At 41.3% G+C, this 20,090-nt stretch overlaps 1 protein-coding gene across 1 annotated transcript; it reads left to right on the plus strand.

Annotated features, from left to right (window-relative positions):
* The first annotated feature begins 7,672 nt into the window (after positions 1-7,672).
* LOC117195273 lies at positions 7,673-9,250 on the plus strand. Its single transcript, XM_033399886.1, has 2 exons — positions 7,673-8,919; positions 8,997-9,250. Exons 1-2 carry the CDS (start codon positions 7,846-7,848, stop codon positions 9,003-9,005), a joined length of 1,083 nt encoding a protein of 360 aa, XP_033255777.1. The 5' UTR covers positions 7,673-7,845; the 3' UTR covers positions 9,006-9,250.
* The last annotated feature ends 10,840 nt before the right edge of the window (positions 9,251-20,090 follow it).

Raw genomic sequence — 20,090 nt, forward strand, 5'->3', positions numbered from 1 at the left:
TTTAAACAAAAAGTCACTTTTGCACCAACCTTATCTTATGCCTAAATCGTCCACATATTTAGTTTTTTTTACCCAAAATCGACCATAAACCGACAACATTTAGAGAAAAAAACACTTTTGCACCAAACTCATTTTATGCTTAAATCGACCACATATTTAGCTTAATTGTACCCAAAATCGACCAAAAACCGACACCATTTTAACAAAAAGTCACTTTTGCACCAACCTTATCTTATGCCTAAATCGTCCACATATTTAGATTATTTCTACCGTAAATCGACCGAAAACCGAAACCATTTTAACAAAAAATCACTTTTGCAACAAACTCATTTAATGCCTAAATCGACCACATATTTAGCTTAATAGTACCCAAAATCGACCAAAAACCGACACCATTTAAACAAAAAGTCACTTTTGCACCAACCTTATCATATGCCTAAATCGACCTTATATTTAGATTATTTCTACCGTAAATCGACCGAAAACCGAAACCATTTTAACAAAAAATCACTTTTGCAACAAACTCATTTAATGCCTCAATCGACCACATATTTAGCTTAATAGTACCCAAAATCGACCAAAAACCGACACCATTTAAACAAAAAGTCACTTTTGCACCAACCTTATCTTATGCCTAAATCGTCCACATATTTAGTTTTTTTTACCCAAAATCGACCATAAACCGACATTATTTAGACAAAAAATCACTTTTGCACCAACCCCATCTTATGCCTAAATCGACCACATATTTAGTTTTTTTTTACCCAAAATCGACCATAAACCGACAACATTTAGAGAAAAAAACACTTTTGCACCAAACTCATTTTATGCTTAAATCGACCACATATTTAGCTTAATTGTACCCAAAATCGACCAAAAACCGACACCATTTATTCAAAAAGTCACTTTTGCACTAACCTTATCTTATGCCTAAATCGACCTTATATTTAGATTATTTCTACCGTAAATCGACCAAAAACCGAAACCATTTTAACAAAAAATTTCTTTTGCAACAAACTCATTTAATGCCTAAATCGACCACATATTAAGCTTAATTGTACCCAAAATCGACCAAAAACCGAAACCATTTTAACAAAAAATCAATTTTGCACCAAACTCATCTTATGCCTACATCGACCACATTTTAGCCTATTTTGACCAAAAATGCACCAAAATCCTACACCATTTAAACAAAAAGTCACTTTTGCACCAACCTAATCTTATGCCTAAATCAACCTTATATTTAGATTATTTCTGCCGTAAATCGACCAAAAACCGAAATCATTTTAACAAAAAATCACTTTTGCAACAAACTCATTTAATGCCTAAATCGACCACATATTTAGCTTAATAGTACCCAAAATCGACCAAAAACCGAAACCATTTTCACAAAAAATCAATTTTGCACCAAACTCATCTTATGCCTACATCGACCACATTTTAGCCTATTTTGACCAAAAATGGACCAAAAACCTACACCATTTAAACAAAAAGTCACTTTTGCACCAACCTTATCTTATGCCTAAATCGACCTTATATTTAGATTATTTCTACCGTAAATCGACCAAAAACCGAAACCATTTTAACAAAAAATCACTTTTGCAACAAACTCATTTAATGCCTAAATCGACCACATATTTAGCTTAATTGTACCCAAAATCGACCAAAAACCGACACCATTTAAACAAAAAGTCAGCGGAGATAAGATGTCCGGCAGGGGATATAAATTCTCCGCCGCCGGAAGTAAATTTTCTGCCAGCGGAGATAATTTTTTTGCCGGCGGAGAAACGAAATTCGTCAGCGGGGATAAATTGTCCGGCAGGGGATATAAATTTCCCGCCACCGCAGATAAGTTTTCTGCCAGCGGAGAATCGTTGTTCGTCAGCGGAGATAAATTATCTGCCAGTGGAGATAAGATGTCTGTCAGCGGAGAAAAGTTTTCCGGCAGCGGATATAAATTTCCCGCCACCGGAGATAAGCTTTCCGCCAGCGGCGAGAAGTATTTTGTCAGCAGAGATAAGTTGTCCGGCAGGGGATATAAATTTCCCTCTCTGGACATAAGTTTTCTGCCAGCGGAGAAACGTAGTTCGTCAGCGGAGATAAATTATCTGCCAGCGGAGATATATTATCTGCCATCGGAGATAAGATGTCTGTCAGCGGAGAAAAGTTTTCCGCCAGCGGATATAAATTTCCCGCCATCGGAGATAAGCTTTCCGCCAGTGGAGAGACGTATTTTGTCAGCAGAGATAAGTTTTGCGGCAGGGGATGTAGATTTCCCGCCGCCGAAGAAAAGTTTTCTGCCAGCGGAGAAACGTAGTTCGTCAGCGGAGATAAGTTGTCCGGCAGGGTATATAAATTCCCCCTCTGGAGAAAAGTTTTCCACCAGCGGATATAAATTTTCCGCCACCGGAGATAAGTTTTCCGCCAGCGGAGAGATGTATTTTGTCAGCAGAGATAAGTTGTCCGGGAGCGGAGATAAGATGTCTGTCAGCGGAGAAAAGTTTCCCGCCAGCGGATATAAATTTCCCGCCAACGCAGATAAGTTTTCCGCCAGCGGAGAGATGTATTTTGTCAGCAGAGATCAGATGTCCGGCAAGGGTTTATGAATTCCTCGCCGCCGGAGGTAAATGTTCTGCCAGCGGAGATAAGTTTTCTGCCGGCGGAGAAACGTTGTTCGTCAGCGGGGATAAATTGTCCGCCAGCGGAATTAAATTTCCCGCCACCGCAGATAAGTTTTCCGCCAGCGGAGACATGTGTTTTGTCAGCAGAGATAAGATGTCCGGCAGGGGATATAAATTCCTCGCCGCCGGAAGTAAATGTTCTGCCAGCGGAGAATCGTAGTTCGTCAGCGGAGATAAATTGCCTGCCAGCGGAGATAAAATGTCCGCAAGCGGTTATAAATTTCCCGCCACCGGAGATAAGTTTTCCGCCAGCGGACAGACGTATTTTGTCAGCAGAGATAAGTTGTCCGGCAGCGGAGATAAGATGTCTGTCAGCGGAGAAAAGTTTTCCGCCAGCGGATATAAATTTCCCGCCACCGTAGATAAGTGTTCCGCCAGCGGAGAGATGTATTTTTTCAGCAGAGATAAGATGTCCGGCAGGGGATATAAATTTCCCGCCGCCGAAGATAAGTTTTTTGCCAGCGGAGAAACGTAGTTCGTCAGCGGAGATAAGTTGTCCGGCAGGCGCTATAAATTTCCCCCTCTGGAGAAAAGTTTTCCACCAGCGGATATAAATTTCCCGCCACCGGAGATAAGTTTTCCGCCAGCGGACAGACGTATTTTGTCAGCAGAGTTAAGTTGTCCGGCAGCGGAGATAAAATGTCTGTCAGCGGAGAAAAGTTTTCCGCCAGCGGATATAAATTTCCCGGCACCGTAGATAAGTGTTCCGCCAGCGGAGAGATGTATTTTTTCAGCAGAGATAAGATGTCCGGCAGGGGATATAAATTTCCCGCCGCCGGAGGTTAATTTTCTGCCAGCGGAGAAACGTAGTTCGTCAGCGGAGACACGTAGTTCGTCAGCGGGAATAAATTGTCCGCCAGCGGAGATAAGTTGTGCGCCGCCGGAGATACGTATTCTGCCAGCGGAGAGACGTATTTCGTCAGCAGAGATAAGTTGTCCGGCAGGGGATATAAATTTCCCGCCGCCGGAGATGAGTTTTCTGCCAGCGAAGAAACGTAGTTCGTCAGCGGAGATAAGTTGTCCGGCAGGGGATATAAATTCCTCGCCGCCGGAAGTAAATGTTCTGCCAGTGGAGACAACTTTTCTGCCGGCGAAGAAACGTAATTCGTCAGCGGGTACAAATTGTCCGCCAGCAGATATAAATTTCCCGCCACCGTAGATAAGTTATCCGCCAGCGGAGAGATGTATTTTGTCAGCAGAGATAAGTTGTCCGGCTGTGGAAATAAGATGTCTGTCAGCGGAGAAAAGTTTTCCGCCAGCGGATATAAATTTCCCGCCACCGCAGATAAGTTTTCCGCCAGTGGAGAGATGTATTTTGTCAGCAGAGATAAGATGTCCGGCAGGGGATATAAATTCCTCGCCAACGGAAGTAAATGTTCTGCCAGCGGAGATTAGTTTTCCGCCGGCGGAGAAACGTATTTCGTCAGCGGGGATGAATTTTCCGGCAGGGGATATAAATTTCCCCCGCGGGCGATAAGTGTTCCGCCAGAGGAGAGATGTATTTCGTCAGCAGATATAATCTGTCCGGCAGGGGATATAAATTTCCCCCTCTGGAGATAAGTTTTCTGTCAACGGAAAAACGTAGTTCGTCAGCGGAGATAAATTTTCTGCCAGCGGAGATAAGATGTCTGTCAGTGGAGAAAAGTTTTCCGCCACCGGAAATAAATTTCCCGCCAATGGAGTTTCGCCAGCGGAGAGACGTATTTCTTCAGCACAGATAAGTTGTCGGGCAAGGGATATAGATTTCCCGCCACCGGAAATAAGTTTTCCGCCAGCGGAGAGACATATTTCGTCAGCAGAGATAAGCTGTCCGACAGGGGATATCAATTTCCCCCTCTGGGGATAAGTTTTCTGACAGCGGAGAGACGTAGTTCATCAGCGGAGATAAATTATCTGCCAGCGGAGATAAGATGTCTGTCAGCGGAGAAAAGTTTTCTGCCAGCGGATATAAATTTCCCGCCATCGGAGATAAGCTTTCCGCCAGCGGAGAGACGTATTTTGTCAGCAGAGATAAATTGTCCGGCAGTGGAAATAAGGTGTCTGTCAGCGGAGAAAAGTTTTCCGCCAGCGGATATCAATTTCCCGCCACCGCAGATAAGTTTTCCGCCAGCGGAGAGATGTATTTTGTCAGCAGTGATAAGATGTCCGGCAGGGGATATAAATTCCTCGCCGCCGGAAGTAAATGTTCTGCCAGCGGAGATTAGTTTTCTGCCGGCGGAGAAACGAAATTCGTCAGCGGGGATAAATTGTCCGGCAGGGGATATAAATGTCCCGCCGCCGGAGATACGTTTTCTGCCGGCGGAGAGATATATTTTGTCAGCAGAGATAAGATGTCCGGCAGGGGATATAAATTCTTCGCCGCAGGAAGTAAATTTTCTGCCAGCGGAGATTAGTTTTCTGCCGGCGGAGAAACGAAATTCGTCAGCAGAGATAAGTTGTCCGGCGGGGGATATAGATTTCCCGCCACCGGAAATAAGTTTTTCGGCAGAGGAGAGACGTATTTCGTCAGCAGAGATAATCTGTCCGGCAGGTGATATAAATTTCCCCCTCTGGAGATACGTTTTCTGCCAGCGGAGAAACGTAGTTCGTCAGCGGAGATAAATTATCTGCCAGCGGAGATAAGATGTCTTTCAGTTTAGAAAAGTTTTCCGCCACCGGATATAAATTTCCCGCTACCGGAGTTTCGCCAGCGGAGAGACGTATTTCGTCAGCACAGATAAGGTGTCCGGCAAGGGATATAGATTTCCCGCCACCGGAAAAAAGTTTTCCGCCAGCGGAGAGCTATATTTCGTCAGCAGAAATAAGCTATCCGGCAGGGGATATAAACTTTTCTGCCAGCGGAGATAAGTTTCTGCCGGTGGAGGAACGTAGTTCGACAGCGGGTATAAAATGTCCGCCAGCAGATATAAATTTCCCGCCACCGCAGATAAGTTTTCCGCCAGCGGAGAGATATATTTTGTCAGCAGAGATAAGATGTCCTGCAGGGGATATAAATTCTTCGCCGCAGGAAGTAAATTTTCTGCCAGCGGAGATAAGCTTTCTGCCGGCGGAGAAACGTAGTTCGTCAGCGGAGATAAGTTGTCCGGCAAGGGATATAAATTAAACCCTCTGGAGAAAATTTTTTCGCCGGCGGATATAAATTTCCCGCCCCCGGAGACAAGTTTTCCGCCAGCGGAGAGACGTATTTTGTCAGCAGAGATAAGATGTCCGGCAGGGGATATAAATTCCTCGCCGCCGGAAGTAAATGTTTTTCCAGCGGAGATAAGTTTTCTGCCGGCGGAGAAACGTAATTCGACAGCGGTTATAAATTGTCCGCCAGCAGATATAAATTTCCCGCCACCGCAGATAAGTTTTCCGCCAGCGGAGAGATGTATTTTGTCAGCAGAAATAAGATGTCCGGCAGGGGATATAAATTCTTCGCCGCCGGAAGTAAATGTTCTGCCAGCGGAGATAAGTTTTCTGCCGGCGGAGAAACGTAGTTCGTCAGCGGAGACAAGTTGTCCGGCAGGGGATATAAATTTCCCCCTCTGGAGAAAAGTTTTCCGCCAGCGGATATAAATTTTCCGCCACCGCACATGAGATTTCCGCCAGCGGAGAGTTGTATTTTGTCAGCAGAGATAAGATGTCCGGCAGGGGAGATTTTCCCACAGCGGATATAAATTTTCCGCCACTGGAGATAAGCTTTCCGCCAGTGGAGAGACATATTTCGTCAGCAGAGATAAGTTGTCCGCCAGCGGATATACATTTCCCGCCACCGCAGATATGTTTTCCACCAGCGGAGAGACGTATTTTGTCAGCAGAGATAAGTTGTCCGGCAGCGGAGATAAGATGTCTGTCAGCGGAGGTAAGTTTTCCGCCAGCGGATATAAATTTCCTGCCACCGGAGATAAGTTTTCCGCCAGCAGAGAGACGTATTTGGTCAGGAGAGATAAGTTGTCCGGCAGGGGATATAAATTTACCGCCGCCGGAGATAAGTTTTCTGCCAGCGGAGAATCGTAGTTCAACAGCGGAGATAAATATGTGGTCGATTTAGGCATAAAATGAGTTTGGTGCAAAAGTGTTTTTTTGTCTAAATAATGTCGGTTTATGGTCGATTTTGGGTAAAAAAAACTAAATATGTGGACGATTTAGGCATAAGATTAGGTTGGTGCAAAAGTGATTTTTGTTAAAATTGTGTCGGTTTTTGGTCAGTTTTAGGTAGAAATAAGCTAAATATGTGGTCGATTTAGGCTTAAAATGAGTTTGGTGCAAAATTGATTTTTTGTTAAAATGGTTTCGGTTTTTGGTCGATTTTGGGCACAATTAAGTTAAATATGTGGTCGATTTAGGCATAAAATGAGTTTGGTGCAAACGTGTTTTTTTGTCTAAATGTTGTCGGTTTATCGTCGATTTTGGGTAAAAAAAAACTAAATATGTGGACGATTTAGGCATAAGATGAGGTTGGTGCAAAAGTGATTTTTTGTTAAAATTGTGTCGGTTTTTGGTCGATTTTGGGTACTATTAAACTAAATATGTGGTCGATTTAGGCATTAAATGAGTTTGTTGCAAAAGTGATTTTTTGTTAAAATGGTTTCGGTTTTTGGTCGATTTACGGTAGAAATAATCTAAATATAAGGTCAATTAAGTCATAAGATAAGGTTGGTGAAAAAATGACTTTTTGAATAAATGGTGTCGGTTTTTGGTCGCTTTTGGGTACAATTAAGCTAAATATGTGGTCGATTTAGGCATAAAATAGTTTGGTGCAAAAGTGTTTTTTTTCTCTAAATGTTGTCGGTTTATGGTCGATTTTGGGTAAAAAAAAACTAAATATGTGGACGATTTAGGCATAAGATGAGGTTGGTGCAAAAGTGATTTTTTGTTAAAATTGTGTCGGTTTTTGGTCAGTTTCGGGTAGAAATAAGCTAAATATGTGGTTCTGCGAACTAGAACTATGAGAGAACGAGTGATCGGAACTGGGGTTCAATGAGCACTTTTGGGGCGGTATCGACAAGACGAGGAGCTTGAAAAGAATTAAGTAAAAATAAAATCATAAAAAGCACGAAACATCCGTGGACCTTTTGCGCCAATAACTTCAGAAGTGGGATCTTAGCCCTTTAAAGTATCTGCCTACATAAGTATTTGTCTACTGGCATCCCCGACAACGAGTATTTTCCACATTTTATAAATGGCCGAGGAAACCATGGCAAACATTGACAAAGAAAAAATTGTAGAGTGGTTGCTGGAGAAGGAGATCATTTTTCCAGCCAGCGCAACACTAGGGCAACTTCGTAAGCTTGCCATAAGTGGTGGAATGGACGAAGTTTCTGAAAGTCCGGTGAATAAATCGGATATTGAATCGGATGGAAAAGTGTCTGAAAATGAGCAGATCGACGATATGAAAGAAGAAGAATTACTTGACGCCGCAATAAGGGGGGCTGAGAAAAAGAAGAAACTGGCTGCCTTAATGGTAATGGACAACTATATGACCGATGACATCCGAATGGTCAAGCAACTTATTGCTCCTTTTTCTGCCAGTGAAAATGATGAAGCCTCTGAATGGGTCTTGAATTTTGAACGGATTTGCGGAGGCGTGAACGAAAGCAGCAATTTTACGCTTCGTTGTGTGCGCATGTTGATGAAGGCGGGAACAGAGGCGGACTTGTTCATGCGTGTCGACAAATCAAAGACTTACGACGAGTTTAAGGGAACCTTCCTAAAAACTTTTGGCCGCAGCAATTCAACTGCCGACGTGGTACTTCTGTTGAAGGAAACCTTTTTCAACCCGGAGAAAAACTCCGTAATGGGATATATTCTTCGCATGGAAGAAATTGCTATGCGTGCCGACATCGAAGAGAAATTGACAGTGCAGTTCATCATTGATGATTTTCGTGATCGATCTTCCAGTATCGCCTTATTATATTCAGCGTCGACCATCGGAAAACTTAAGGAGCTGGCTCGACAATACGAGGCTTTGAGGAAGAGTAACCAGGCAAATTTTAAGCGCACTGGGATGACCGCTTCCGGAAATGACCGGAGCCAGGTGCGCTGCTATAATTGTTCAGCACATGGCCATTATGCTTCATCGTGTCCCGCACCTAAGCGGGAGAAGGGATCGTGTTTCCAGTGTGGATCCATGCAGCACCAGGTGAAGGATTGCCAACAGAAGCCTATGCCAACCCAGCGATCCGTGGGTACAGCCAGCAACCCGCCAATGGACGACAGAGAGGAGAACAATATTTTTGTTTCTATTGTTAATCAGGTAGGGGTATATTTTTACACTGATATAAAACGCAGGTATCAAATTAAATTTCTTTCTGGCATGTTGGACACCGGTAGCGCTATTAATTTGATGCAGCGCTCGGCGATAACTTATGAAAATTTTGATGGTGTACTAAGACCGACAGAGTATTTTGGAGTTAACGGTTCGAGAATAAGCATTTTTGGAAAAATAATTGTCAATTTAGTTTTTCATAACATTGAAAAAGAACTTATATTTTTCGTTGTACTAAACAACTATATTTCGTGTAATGTCCTTCTGGGGCGCAGTTTCCTTGAAAATTATGGAATAAAATTAATTTTTGAAAATGAAATTGAAAATGTAAAGCGAGTTACGCAAAGCAATATGGTCTCAATTGAAAATAGAGTATTAGTAAACAGTGACTTAGATGAAAATAGAGTATTAGTGAACAGTGACTTAGATAAAAATAGAGTATTAGTGAACATTGAGAGTGACCAAATTGAAAATGTAGTATTGACAAATAGAGATAGTGAGATGATGTTATCAGATATCAATAATAATGGATAATTAAAGGATGAAAATTATGAGATTAAGATTAGTGACCAATTGAATTGTAATAACATTGACCTTTTATTGAAAGATAACGAGCAAAAGCATATGGCAAGTGAATCTTTAGAAAGAACCGACATAGATATACCGTATATATATAGTATTGAAATAACAAAAGAAGAGGACAGCTATAATATCGACCCAAAGCGAACTGATAAAAAACGTAGTAAATTCATGGAATTGATAAAACTTAACTATTCAGACTTAACTAACATACCAGCAATTGAACATAACTACGAAATGAATCTCAAACTTAAATCAGAAGAACCTGTACGCACTATTCCGAGAAGACTTTCATATCAGGAGAAAAAAGAAGTAGATACCCAAATAGATGAACTATTTAAAAAAGGCTTCATAAGAGAAAGTAAATCGCCTTACAGCTCTGCAATAGTATAAGTTAAGAAAAAATCAGGGGAAAAAAGAATGTGTGTAGATTACAAACAGCTTAATAAGATTTGCATTCGTGATGGATATCCATTGCCACTAATAGACGACTGCTTAGATTAGAAGGGAACACAATTTTTACACCTTTAGATTTGAAACACAGTTATCACCAAGTAAAAGTAACAGAGAGTTCGGTGCAGTATACAGCATTTGTCATACCTAGCGGACAATATGAATACACAAGAATGCCTTTTGGACTTATGAATGCACCAGCAGTATTTATGAGATTTATTAATTTCATTTTACAACCATTAATTCGCGAGGGTAATGTAGTAGTTTATATGGACGATATCGCTATAGGTTCCAAGTCGTTGAACGAACATCTTATAACAGTAGGTAGAGTTTTAAGAATTCTCGCAGAATATCGACTAGAAATTAAGGTTAGTAAATGTCAATTTGGTAATGAAAGTATTGAGTTCTTGGGATATACCCTTTCTGGTAAAGGAATAAGCCCAAACTGTGAACACACAGCAACCATTAAGCATCTGCCATTGCCAAAAGATCGCCATGAAATGCAAAAGGTTTTGGGATTATTCTCTTATTTTAGGCGTTTCATCCCTGCTTACTCAAAAATAGCAAAGAACTTACAAAACCTGGAACTAAGTTTGAGCTTCAAGACAAATGCATACAAATTTTTGAATATCTTCGAGAAAAACTGATTTCGTCACCAGTATTAGCTCTGTATAATCCAAATCGAGAAACAGAATTGCATTGTGATGCAAGTAGTGAAGGCTTTGGTGGAATTTTGTTGCAGAAACAAGATGACAATAAGTTTCACCCAACAGCATATTTTTCACAGAGAGCGACAAAACTAGAGGCAAGATACGAAAGTTTCAAACTGGAAACGTTAGCTGTGATCTATTCATTGAGGAAATTTCGAATTTATTTAGAAGGGATTCCGTTTAGAATTATAACAGATTGTAACTCAGTAGTTTTATGTTTAGGAAAGGGACGTCTTCATTCAAATATCGCCAGATGGGCCATAGAGCTAGCAAATTATAATTACACTTTAAAACATCGTAGTGGAAAATATATGTCCCAGTTGGACACCTTAAGTAGATATCCTTCAGCGCTTAATCAAGATTTTGAATATGAACCAATAGTGACAATTCATGAAATTGATAACAAAGACCGAATAGTTTCCGTGATTGAGTCCGACATTAATCTTCAGCTTCAGATAACACAAAACAGGGACAACCATATAGGAAAATTAAAAGAACAATTGGAGCATGGACCTGTTAAGAAATTTTCATTGAGCGACGGAATTGTTTATAAAATAGGTGAGAACGACGTTGAGCTGTTTTATGTCCCAGCTGAAATGGAAACGCAAATAATCAGAAGAGTGCACGAAAACTTATGTCACTTAGGAACCGACAAATGTATGAAAGAAATCTTAAGACATTATTGGTTCCCGAATATGAGATCTAAAATCGATTTGTTTATAGGAAATTGTTTAAATTGTATCATGTTTTAAGTCCCCACACATGCGAATAATCGAACACTTCACAATATTCCTAAGCGACCAATCCCATTCGACACCTTACACGTAGACCATTTTGGACCACTTCCCGCTGTTATATCAAAGAAGAAGCATGTATTAGTTATCATTGACGCCTTTACGAAATTTGTAAAATTGTTTTCTGTAAATACGACAAGCACTAAAGAAGTCAACACATGTTTTTCAAAGTATTTTCAATTTTATAGTCGTCCACGTAGAATTATCAGCGATAGAGGAACGTGTTTTACATCATTAGAATTTAGTAAATTTTTGCTAGAAAATAATATAGAACACGTGAAAGTGGCATCTGCTTCACCCCAAGCGAATGGTCAGGTAGAACGGGTTAACAGAACTATGAAAGCTATGCTCGCCAAAATAACTGAGCCAATAAATCACGAAGATTGGAGCAAACTTTTAATAAAGGCTGAATATGCAATTAATAACTCAGTCCATTCGACCACGAAAGAATTGCCTTCAGTGTTGTTATTCGGAGTCCAACAGAGGGGTTGTAATATTGACGCGTTAACAGAATACTTAGATGATAAACAAGACCGAACTCAAAGCAATTTAGAATCAGTACGTAAGAAATCTTTGGATAAAATCGAGCATTGTCAGCAGAAGAGAAAAGAATGTGTGTAGATTACAAACAGCTTAATAAGATTTGCATTCGTGATGGATATCCATTGCCACTAATAGACGACTGCTTAGATTAGAAGGGAACACAATTTTTACACCTTTAGATTTGAAACACAGTTATCACCAAGTAAAAGTAGCAGAGAGTTCGGTGCAGTATACAGCATTTGTCATACCTAGCGGACAATATGAATACACAAGAATGCCTTTTGGACTTATGAATGCACCAGCAGTATTTATGAGATTTATTAATTTCATTTTACAACCATTAATTCGCGAGGGTAATGTAGTAGTTTATATGGACGATATCGCTATAGGTTCCAAGTCGTTGAACGAACATCTTATAACAGTAGGTAGAGTTTTAAGAATTCTCGCAGAATATCGACTAGAAATTAAGGTTAGTAAATGTCAATTTGGTTATGAAAGTATTGAGTTCTTGGGATATACCCTTTCTGGTAAAGGAATAAGCCCAAACTGTGAACACACAGCAACCATTAAGCATCTGCCATTGCCAAAAGATCGCCATGAAATGCAAAAGGTTTTGGGATTATTCTCTTATTTTAGGCGTTTCATCCCTGCTTACTCAAAAATAGCAAAGAACTTACAAAACCTGGAACTAAGTTTGAGCTTCAAGACAAATGCATACAAATTTTTGAATATCTTCGAGAAAAACTGATTTCGTCACCAGTATTAGCTCTGTATAATCCAAATCGAGAAACAGAATTGCATTGTGATGCAAGTAGTGAAGGCTTTGGTGGAATTTTGTTGCAGAAACAAGATGACAATAAGTTTCACCCAACAGCATATTTTTCACAGAGAGCGACAAAACTAGAGGCAAGATACGAAAGTTTCAAACTGGAAACGTTAGCTGTGATCTATTCATTGAGGAAATTTCGAATTTATTTAGAAGGGATTCCGTTTAGAATTATAACAGATTGTAACTCAGTAGTTTTATGTTTAGGAAAGGGACGTCTTCATTCAAATATCGCCAGATGGGCCATAGAGCTAGCAAATTATAATTACACTTTAAAACATCGTAGTGGAAAATATATGTCCCAGTTGGACACCTTAAGTAGATATCCTTCAGCGCTTAATCAAGATTTTGAATATGAACCAATAGTGACAATTCATGAAATTGATAACAAAGACCGAATAGTTTCCGTGATTGAGTCCGACATTAATCTTCAGCTTCAGATAACACAAAACAGGGACAACCATATAGGAAAATTAAAAGAACAATTGGAGCATGGACCTGTTAAGAAATTTTCATTGAGCGACGGAATTGTTTATAAAATAGGTGAGAACGACGTTGAGCTGTTTTATGTCCCAGCTGAAATGGAAACGCAAATAATCAGAAGAGTGCACGAAAACTTATGTCACTTAGGAACCGACAAATGTATGAAAGAAATCTTAAGACATTATTGGTTCCCGAATATGAGATCTAAAATCGATTTGTTTATAGGAAATTGTTTAAATTGTATCATGTTTTAAGTCCCCACACATGCGAATAATCGAACACTTCACAATATTCCTAAGCGACCAATCCCATTCGACACCTTACACGTAGACCATTTTGGACCACTTCCCGCTGTTATATCAAAGAAGAAGCATGTATTAGTTATCATTGACGCCTTTACGAAATTTGTAAAATTGTTTTCTGTAAATACGACAAGCACTAAAGAAGTCAACACATGTTTTTCAAAGTATTTTCAATTTTATAGTCGTCCACGTAGAATTATCAGCGATAGAGGAACGTGTTTTACATCATTAGAATTTAGTAAATTTTTGCTAGAAAATAATATAGAACACGTGAAAGTGGCATCTGCTTCACCCCAAGCGAATGGTCAGGTAGAACGGGTTAACAGAACTATGAAAGCTATGCTCGCCAAAATAACTGAGCCAATAAATCACGAAGATTGGAGCAAACTTTTAATAAAGGCTGAATATGCAATTAATAACTCAGTCCATTCGACCACGAAAGAATTGCCTTCAGTGTTGTTATTCGGAGTCCAACAGAGGGGTTGTAATATTGACGCGTTAACAGAATACTTAGATGATAAACAAGACCGAACTCAAAGCAATTTAGAATCAGTCCGTAAGAAATCTTTGGATAAAATCGAGCATTGTCAGCAGAAGAGTGAAGAGTATTTTGAAAGGAATCACAAAAATCATATTGAGTTCTTGGAAGGCGATTTCGTTGTAATGAGAAACATTGACACCACAATAGGTACAAATAAAAAATTTGTTCCGAAGTACAGGGGTCCGTACATCATCAAAAAGGTATTGCCGAACGACAGATATGTGTTAAATGACATTGAAAACTGCCAAATAAGTCAAATCCCGTATGAGGGCATTATAGAGGCATGCCGATTAAGGAAATGGGCAGATTGGCGTAATCAGTGTGAAAGTGACTCCTACTTAAATAGTTAACAATTTATATATATACACATTAAATTAAAATTACTCTTAATTACATATTTACGATCGAGGGCGATCTAATTGTCAGGATGGCCGAGCTGTTAGATTGTTTAGTATTATAACTCTACAATTGTATTTACTATTAACGTTGTACGAAATATCGTAAGTATCGATATGAATTATCATCCGATAGTTCTAGTTCTGCGAACTAGAACTATGAGAGAACGAGTGATCGGAACTGGGGTTCAATGAGCACTTTTGGGGCGGTATCGACAAGACGAGGAGGTTGAAAAGAATTAAGTAAAAATAAAATCATAAAAAGCACGAAACATCCGTGGACCTTTTGCGCCAATAATGTGGTCGATTTAGGCATAAGATGAGGTTGGTGCAAAAGTGGTTTTTTGTTAAAACTGTGTCGGTTTTTGGTCAGTTTCGGGTAGAAATAAGCTAAATATGTGCTCGATTTAGGCATAAAATGAGTTTGGTGCAAAAGTGTTTTTATACCCGATACTCAAAATGAGTATTGGGGTATATTAGATTTGTGGTAAGAGTGGATGTGTGTAACGTCCAGAAGGAATCGTTTCCGACCCCATAAAGTATATATATTCTTGATCAGCATCAATAGCCGAGTCGATTGAGCCATGTCCGTCTGTCCGTCCGTCCGTCTGTCCGTCTGTCCGTCCAACGATGTTTTGAATCCAGACTTCTGTGATATGTCACTGCTACAAAAATATTTCAAAACTTCGCCCCGCCCACTTCCGCCCCCACAAAGGACGAAAATCTGTGGCATCCACAATTTTAAAGATATGAGAAAACCAAAAACGTAGAATTGTAGAGAATGACCATATCTTTAAGACTGCGGAATCTGAATTGGAACGTATTATTATTATAGCCAGCATCAAGAAAACAATTTCATTTATTCTCGCCCTGTCTCTCTCTAACACACACTTAGCAAAGGCGGCTTTGCTTAGAGTAAAACATTAGCGCCTAGATCTCAGAGACTACAAAAGCTAGAGCAACCAAATTTGGTATCCACACTCCTAGTATATCGGACCGAGACGAGTTTGTTTCAAAATTTCGCCACACCCCCTTCCGCCCCCGCAAAGGACGAAAATCTGGGGATATTCAAAAATCTCAGAGACTATTAAGGCTAGAGTAACCAAATTTGGTATCCGCACTCCTGTTAGATCTTACTATAAAACATGTATCTCAAAATTTCGCCCCACCCCCTTCCGCCCACACAAAGGACGAAAATCTGCTGCATCCACAATATTGCACGTTCGAGAAAACTAAAAACGCAGAATCATAGATAATGACCATATCTATCAGATTGCTGAATCTGGATCAGATCGGATCATTTTTGTAGCCAAAAGCAAGAAATCAATTTGCAGTGGCTACGCAGCGCCCGACGTCACGCTCAGACTGATTTTCTGTCTCTCTCGCACGCACTCTTTGTCGTGTCGTTTAATATTAGCGGCGTCTGCCGGAGGAGAGCCATACTGACTTAGTATCGGGTATAACCGTAGATTTGCGGTGTCCGCAGCAACTCAACGTTCCCCCTCGTTTTGTCTAAATGTTGTCGGCTTATGGTCGATTTTGGGTAAAAAAAAACTAAATATGTGGACGATTTAGGCATAAGATGAGGTTGGTGCAAAAGTAATTTTTTGTTAAAATTGTGTCGGTTTTTAGTCAGTTTCGGGTAGAAATAAGCTAAATATGTGGTCGATTTAGGCTTAAAATGAGTTTGGTGCAAATTTGATTTTTTGTTAAAATAGTGTAGGTTTTTGGTCGATTTTGGGTACTATTAAGCTAAATATGTGGTCGATTTAGGCATTAAATGAGTTTGTTGCAAAAGTGATTTTTTGTTAAAATGGTTTCGGTTTTTGGTCGATTTACGGTAGAAATAATCTAAATATAAGGTCAATTTAGTCATAAGATAAGGTTGGTGCAAAAGTGACTTTTTGTTTAAATGGTGTCGGTTTTTGGTCGCTTTTGGGTACAATTAAGCTAAATATGTGGTCGATTTAGGCATAAGATGAGTGTGGAGATAATGTTTTTTATCCCCAATCGGCCGATTTATTATTTCGAATTAAATAAAACTCGGCGCAGAAATAAAATTACGATATGTTCTTTAATGCGTGACATCCAAATTGCAAGTGTGGCTTGCCTGCCCTTTACATTGCCGCTCCGATCGCTAAGCGCAGCTTCGCTCGGCCGACGTCGGTAGGCAGACGCAAAGCGGAGATAGCGAAGAGCGAGCTGGCAGAGAGCGTTTAGCAGGGCAAGCAAGCGCAAAGCTTTAACAAACAAATGAGTGACATAGACATAAGTAACAAACAAAATAAGCGGCTGAGGGCCAAGAATTAGGTGCTATTTGGCAAGCAGCTAATCGGCTGGGTTCTGCTCCGAACATTCACCCCCCGTTGGAAGGCAAAGGCTTTCAACAGATCCATCCTGAAGGGGCAGAACCGCTATTTTTCCTACGGCCCTCTTGAAGATGCTTGCTTGGGCGCAGCTGGCGGCTACGCTGGGATGATCGTCGAACGCAGCAATCGGCGCTTCTTTACGAAGGCGGCTTGTCGTGATTACGTCTTGATCATCGGGAACCTCTGTAATTGCATAGAATGGCAGGAAATTTGGCAATGTAGAAACTGTTGAAAGTTGAATTTCATTTGGCGTGCATATGTAGGTTTTTAATATATGGAAAAGTTCGCGCTGCAGTTCCTGATTCTCCGATCGCAGTTTTTCCACTTGCACCTGGCACTCGAGCAGCTGCTTCCTGCATTGCTGCTCTAAGTTTTGGTACTCCAGCGTTGTGGGTCGAAAATCGTCAATAGAGATGCACGAGGAATTTTCAAAAGCGGTTGAAGCTGCACGCTTATTCTCCGAGCTATCAATGCTTCCTGATACTTTCCAACCAAGTTTTGTCTCCTGCAATGTTGGCAATTGGGCTGATAGTCGAATCTGTCCGACGCACATTAAATCGAAGAACAAACCAGAACCTATCAACAGATCGATACGTTGGGGCTTGGAGAAATTTGGATCAGCTAGTTTTAGATTATTCGGCATTGGCCAATCCTTTGCGTCTACGCCGAAGTTAGGCTGTCCTGGGATTGTACAACTATATGTACAGACTTGCTCGAAGGTAGAATGGAATCTCCGATTCCAGAGATGTGAACATAAGACGAGCGATGATCCAACTGCAACTGATCAGCAAGTCTAGATGTTACAAAGTTTGCCTGTGATGCAGAATCCAAAATGGCACGACATGGGATAAGTGCTCCATAACGATCTGTTACATGGACGAGGGCAGTAGGTAGCAACACGTTCTGGCTAGGCTGAGATTTCTGGATCGAGGGGGGAGGGCTAGAACACCCGCTTGCTAGAAGCACAGTCGCGGCCTCTTGCTGGATCGATTCCTCGGCCGGTGAAGAGGAAGATGAAGCACCAGTTCCCGATGGAATGTGGAGTAGCGTGTGATGTTTGGCCTGGCAATGCCTGCAAAGTCCTGACCTGCACCTCTGCAATTCATGGCCTTTGTTGAGGCAGTTCAAACACAAGCGGCTCTTCTTTGCTTCTTTGTATCGTTCAAACGCAGAGAGATTCAGGAATGCCTGACATCTAGATATGTAATGCTCGGAGGAATTGCAATGGTTACATATGGGGTTAGGATGGTCGTTACTGGAGGTGATAAGGGTGACAGGTTTGTCTTCTCCCACCTGTTGACTAGGACTTGTTGCCATGGCTAATCCCAAATTCTCCAGCATCCGACATCTCGCTTCCAAAAATGAGGCCATGCTTGAGCACCGAGGCAATCCTGACGTCGGCAAGTTCTCTTCCCATTTCTCCTTTGTTTTGTGGTCCAGTTTCGTGCCTATGATGAAGATCAGCAACCCATCCGAAATCTCCTGCGGGGTCGCCAAGGTCTGAAGTGCACGCAAGTGCGAATTGATTTTGTCGCTGAGCGCGCGCAAGCCGATAGCTGAGCCCTTCTCCACCCCTTGCAGCCCGAAAATAGCCTTGACGTGTGCCTGAAAATGTAACAGTTTGTTATCGAATCGCAACATTGGCAAATTCAACGCCTAGTCGTAATTCTCCTCAGAAAGTTCCAAGGAACGAATCGTATCCAGCGCAGCACCATCTAGACATCCACGAAGATATTGGAATTTTTCGATGATTGGTATACGATGGTCTTTGTGCACCATTGTCGAGAACATCGAGTGGAATTCTGGCCAATCCATGTAGTTCACACCGAATCGCGGAAGCTGCAACTCAGGCATTCGAGAACGGCCTATACTATTATAGGCGAACAACGACGAATTCCCCTCGAGAGTATGCCGAGCCGTTGAATTGGCAACATTTACCGTGCGAGCAGCCATCAACTACCGCGACAGCCTGGACCTAACCTTCACATAAACATTCGAAAAGTCCAGTCGGGCATCATGGGCTAACTGCAGGAAATCCAGCCTTTCAAGGCTCGTTTGAGCGGCATCGAAATCCGCATTCATTCGCTCGATTTGCTCTAAGCGAGCTTGAAGTTCTGCCTCATCTAACTCGGCAAGCTCTTCCTTGGTTAGAAAGCGATCCATGGCCTTTAGATGGCGCGCGATGGACTCGGCCTTGTGCTTGTAGAAATCTACATCACTCGGCATTGCTGCGTTCGCGACATTGGTAGGCTCAGGTGCTGCCATGTTGAGGTTTTAAAAGAGTCACTCAGCACGACCGAAAAAGACACCCTGTATACGTATAAACGTGGGAACCGAAAGCAAAGGGATTACAGCTAATGCCTTTAGCTGTGCGGCTGTGCGAGCTGTCCGATTCCGCTTTGTACTCCGCTTGTGTGTATTAGTGAGTTCGCTGCACTGCCTACCGCACTGCACTGACCGAATTGTCGCGACAGAGAAATTAATAGCCAGCAATGCGTGTATGTAGGTGTATGTAAGTGTGTTTTAGCACCGAATTGTGCTTAACCGCCGAAAATTTGCTAGGGCTAACAAATGTCGATCGCGAATGATTATTAATTGACACTGCAACTCAGAGATCACGTCGGGGTCAACAAATTTTATGTGGAGATAATGTTTTTTATCCCCAATCGGCCGACTAATTATTTCGAATTAAATAAAACTCGGCGCAGAAATAAAATTACGATATGTTCTTTAATGCGTGACATCCAAATTGCAAGTGTGGCTTGCCTGCCCTTTACATTGCCGCTCCGATCGCTAAGCGCAGCTTCGCTCGACCGACGTCGGTAGGCAGACGCAAAGCGGAGATAGCGAAGAGCGAGCTGGCAGAGAGCGTTTAGCAGGGCAAGCAAGCGCAAAGCTTTAACAAACAAATGAGTGACATAGACATAAATAACAAACAAAATAAGCGGCTGAGGGCCAAGAATTAGGTGCTATTTGGCAAGCAGCTAATCGGCTGGGTTCTGTTCCGAACAATGAGGTTGGTGCAAAAGTGATTTTTTGTTAAAATTGTGTCGGTTTTTGGTCAGTTTTGGGTAGAAATAAGCTAAATATGTGGTCGATTTAGGCTTAAAATGAGTTTGGTGCAAAATTGATTTTTTGTTAAAATGGTTTCGGTTTTTGGTCGA

The sequence above is a fragment of the Drosophila miranda genome, unplaced genomic scaffold (assembly GCF_003369915.1).
Source record: "Drosophila miranda strain MSH22 unplaced genomic scaffold, D.miranda_PacBio2.1 Contig_AX1_pilon, whole genome shotgun sequence".
Classification (NCBI taxonomy): Eukaryota; Metazoa; Arthropoda; class Insecta; order Diptera; family Drosophilidae; genus Drosophila; species Drosophila miranda.

Excerpts from the sequence above, each read along its gene's own strand:
- LOC117195273 (XM_033399886.1), top strand. The coding sequence starts at position 7,846 with ATGGCCGAGGAAACCATGGCAAACATTGACAAAGAAAAAATTGTAGAG.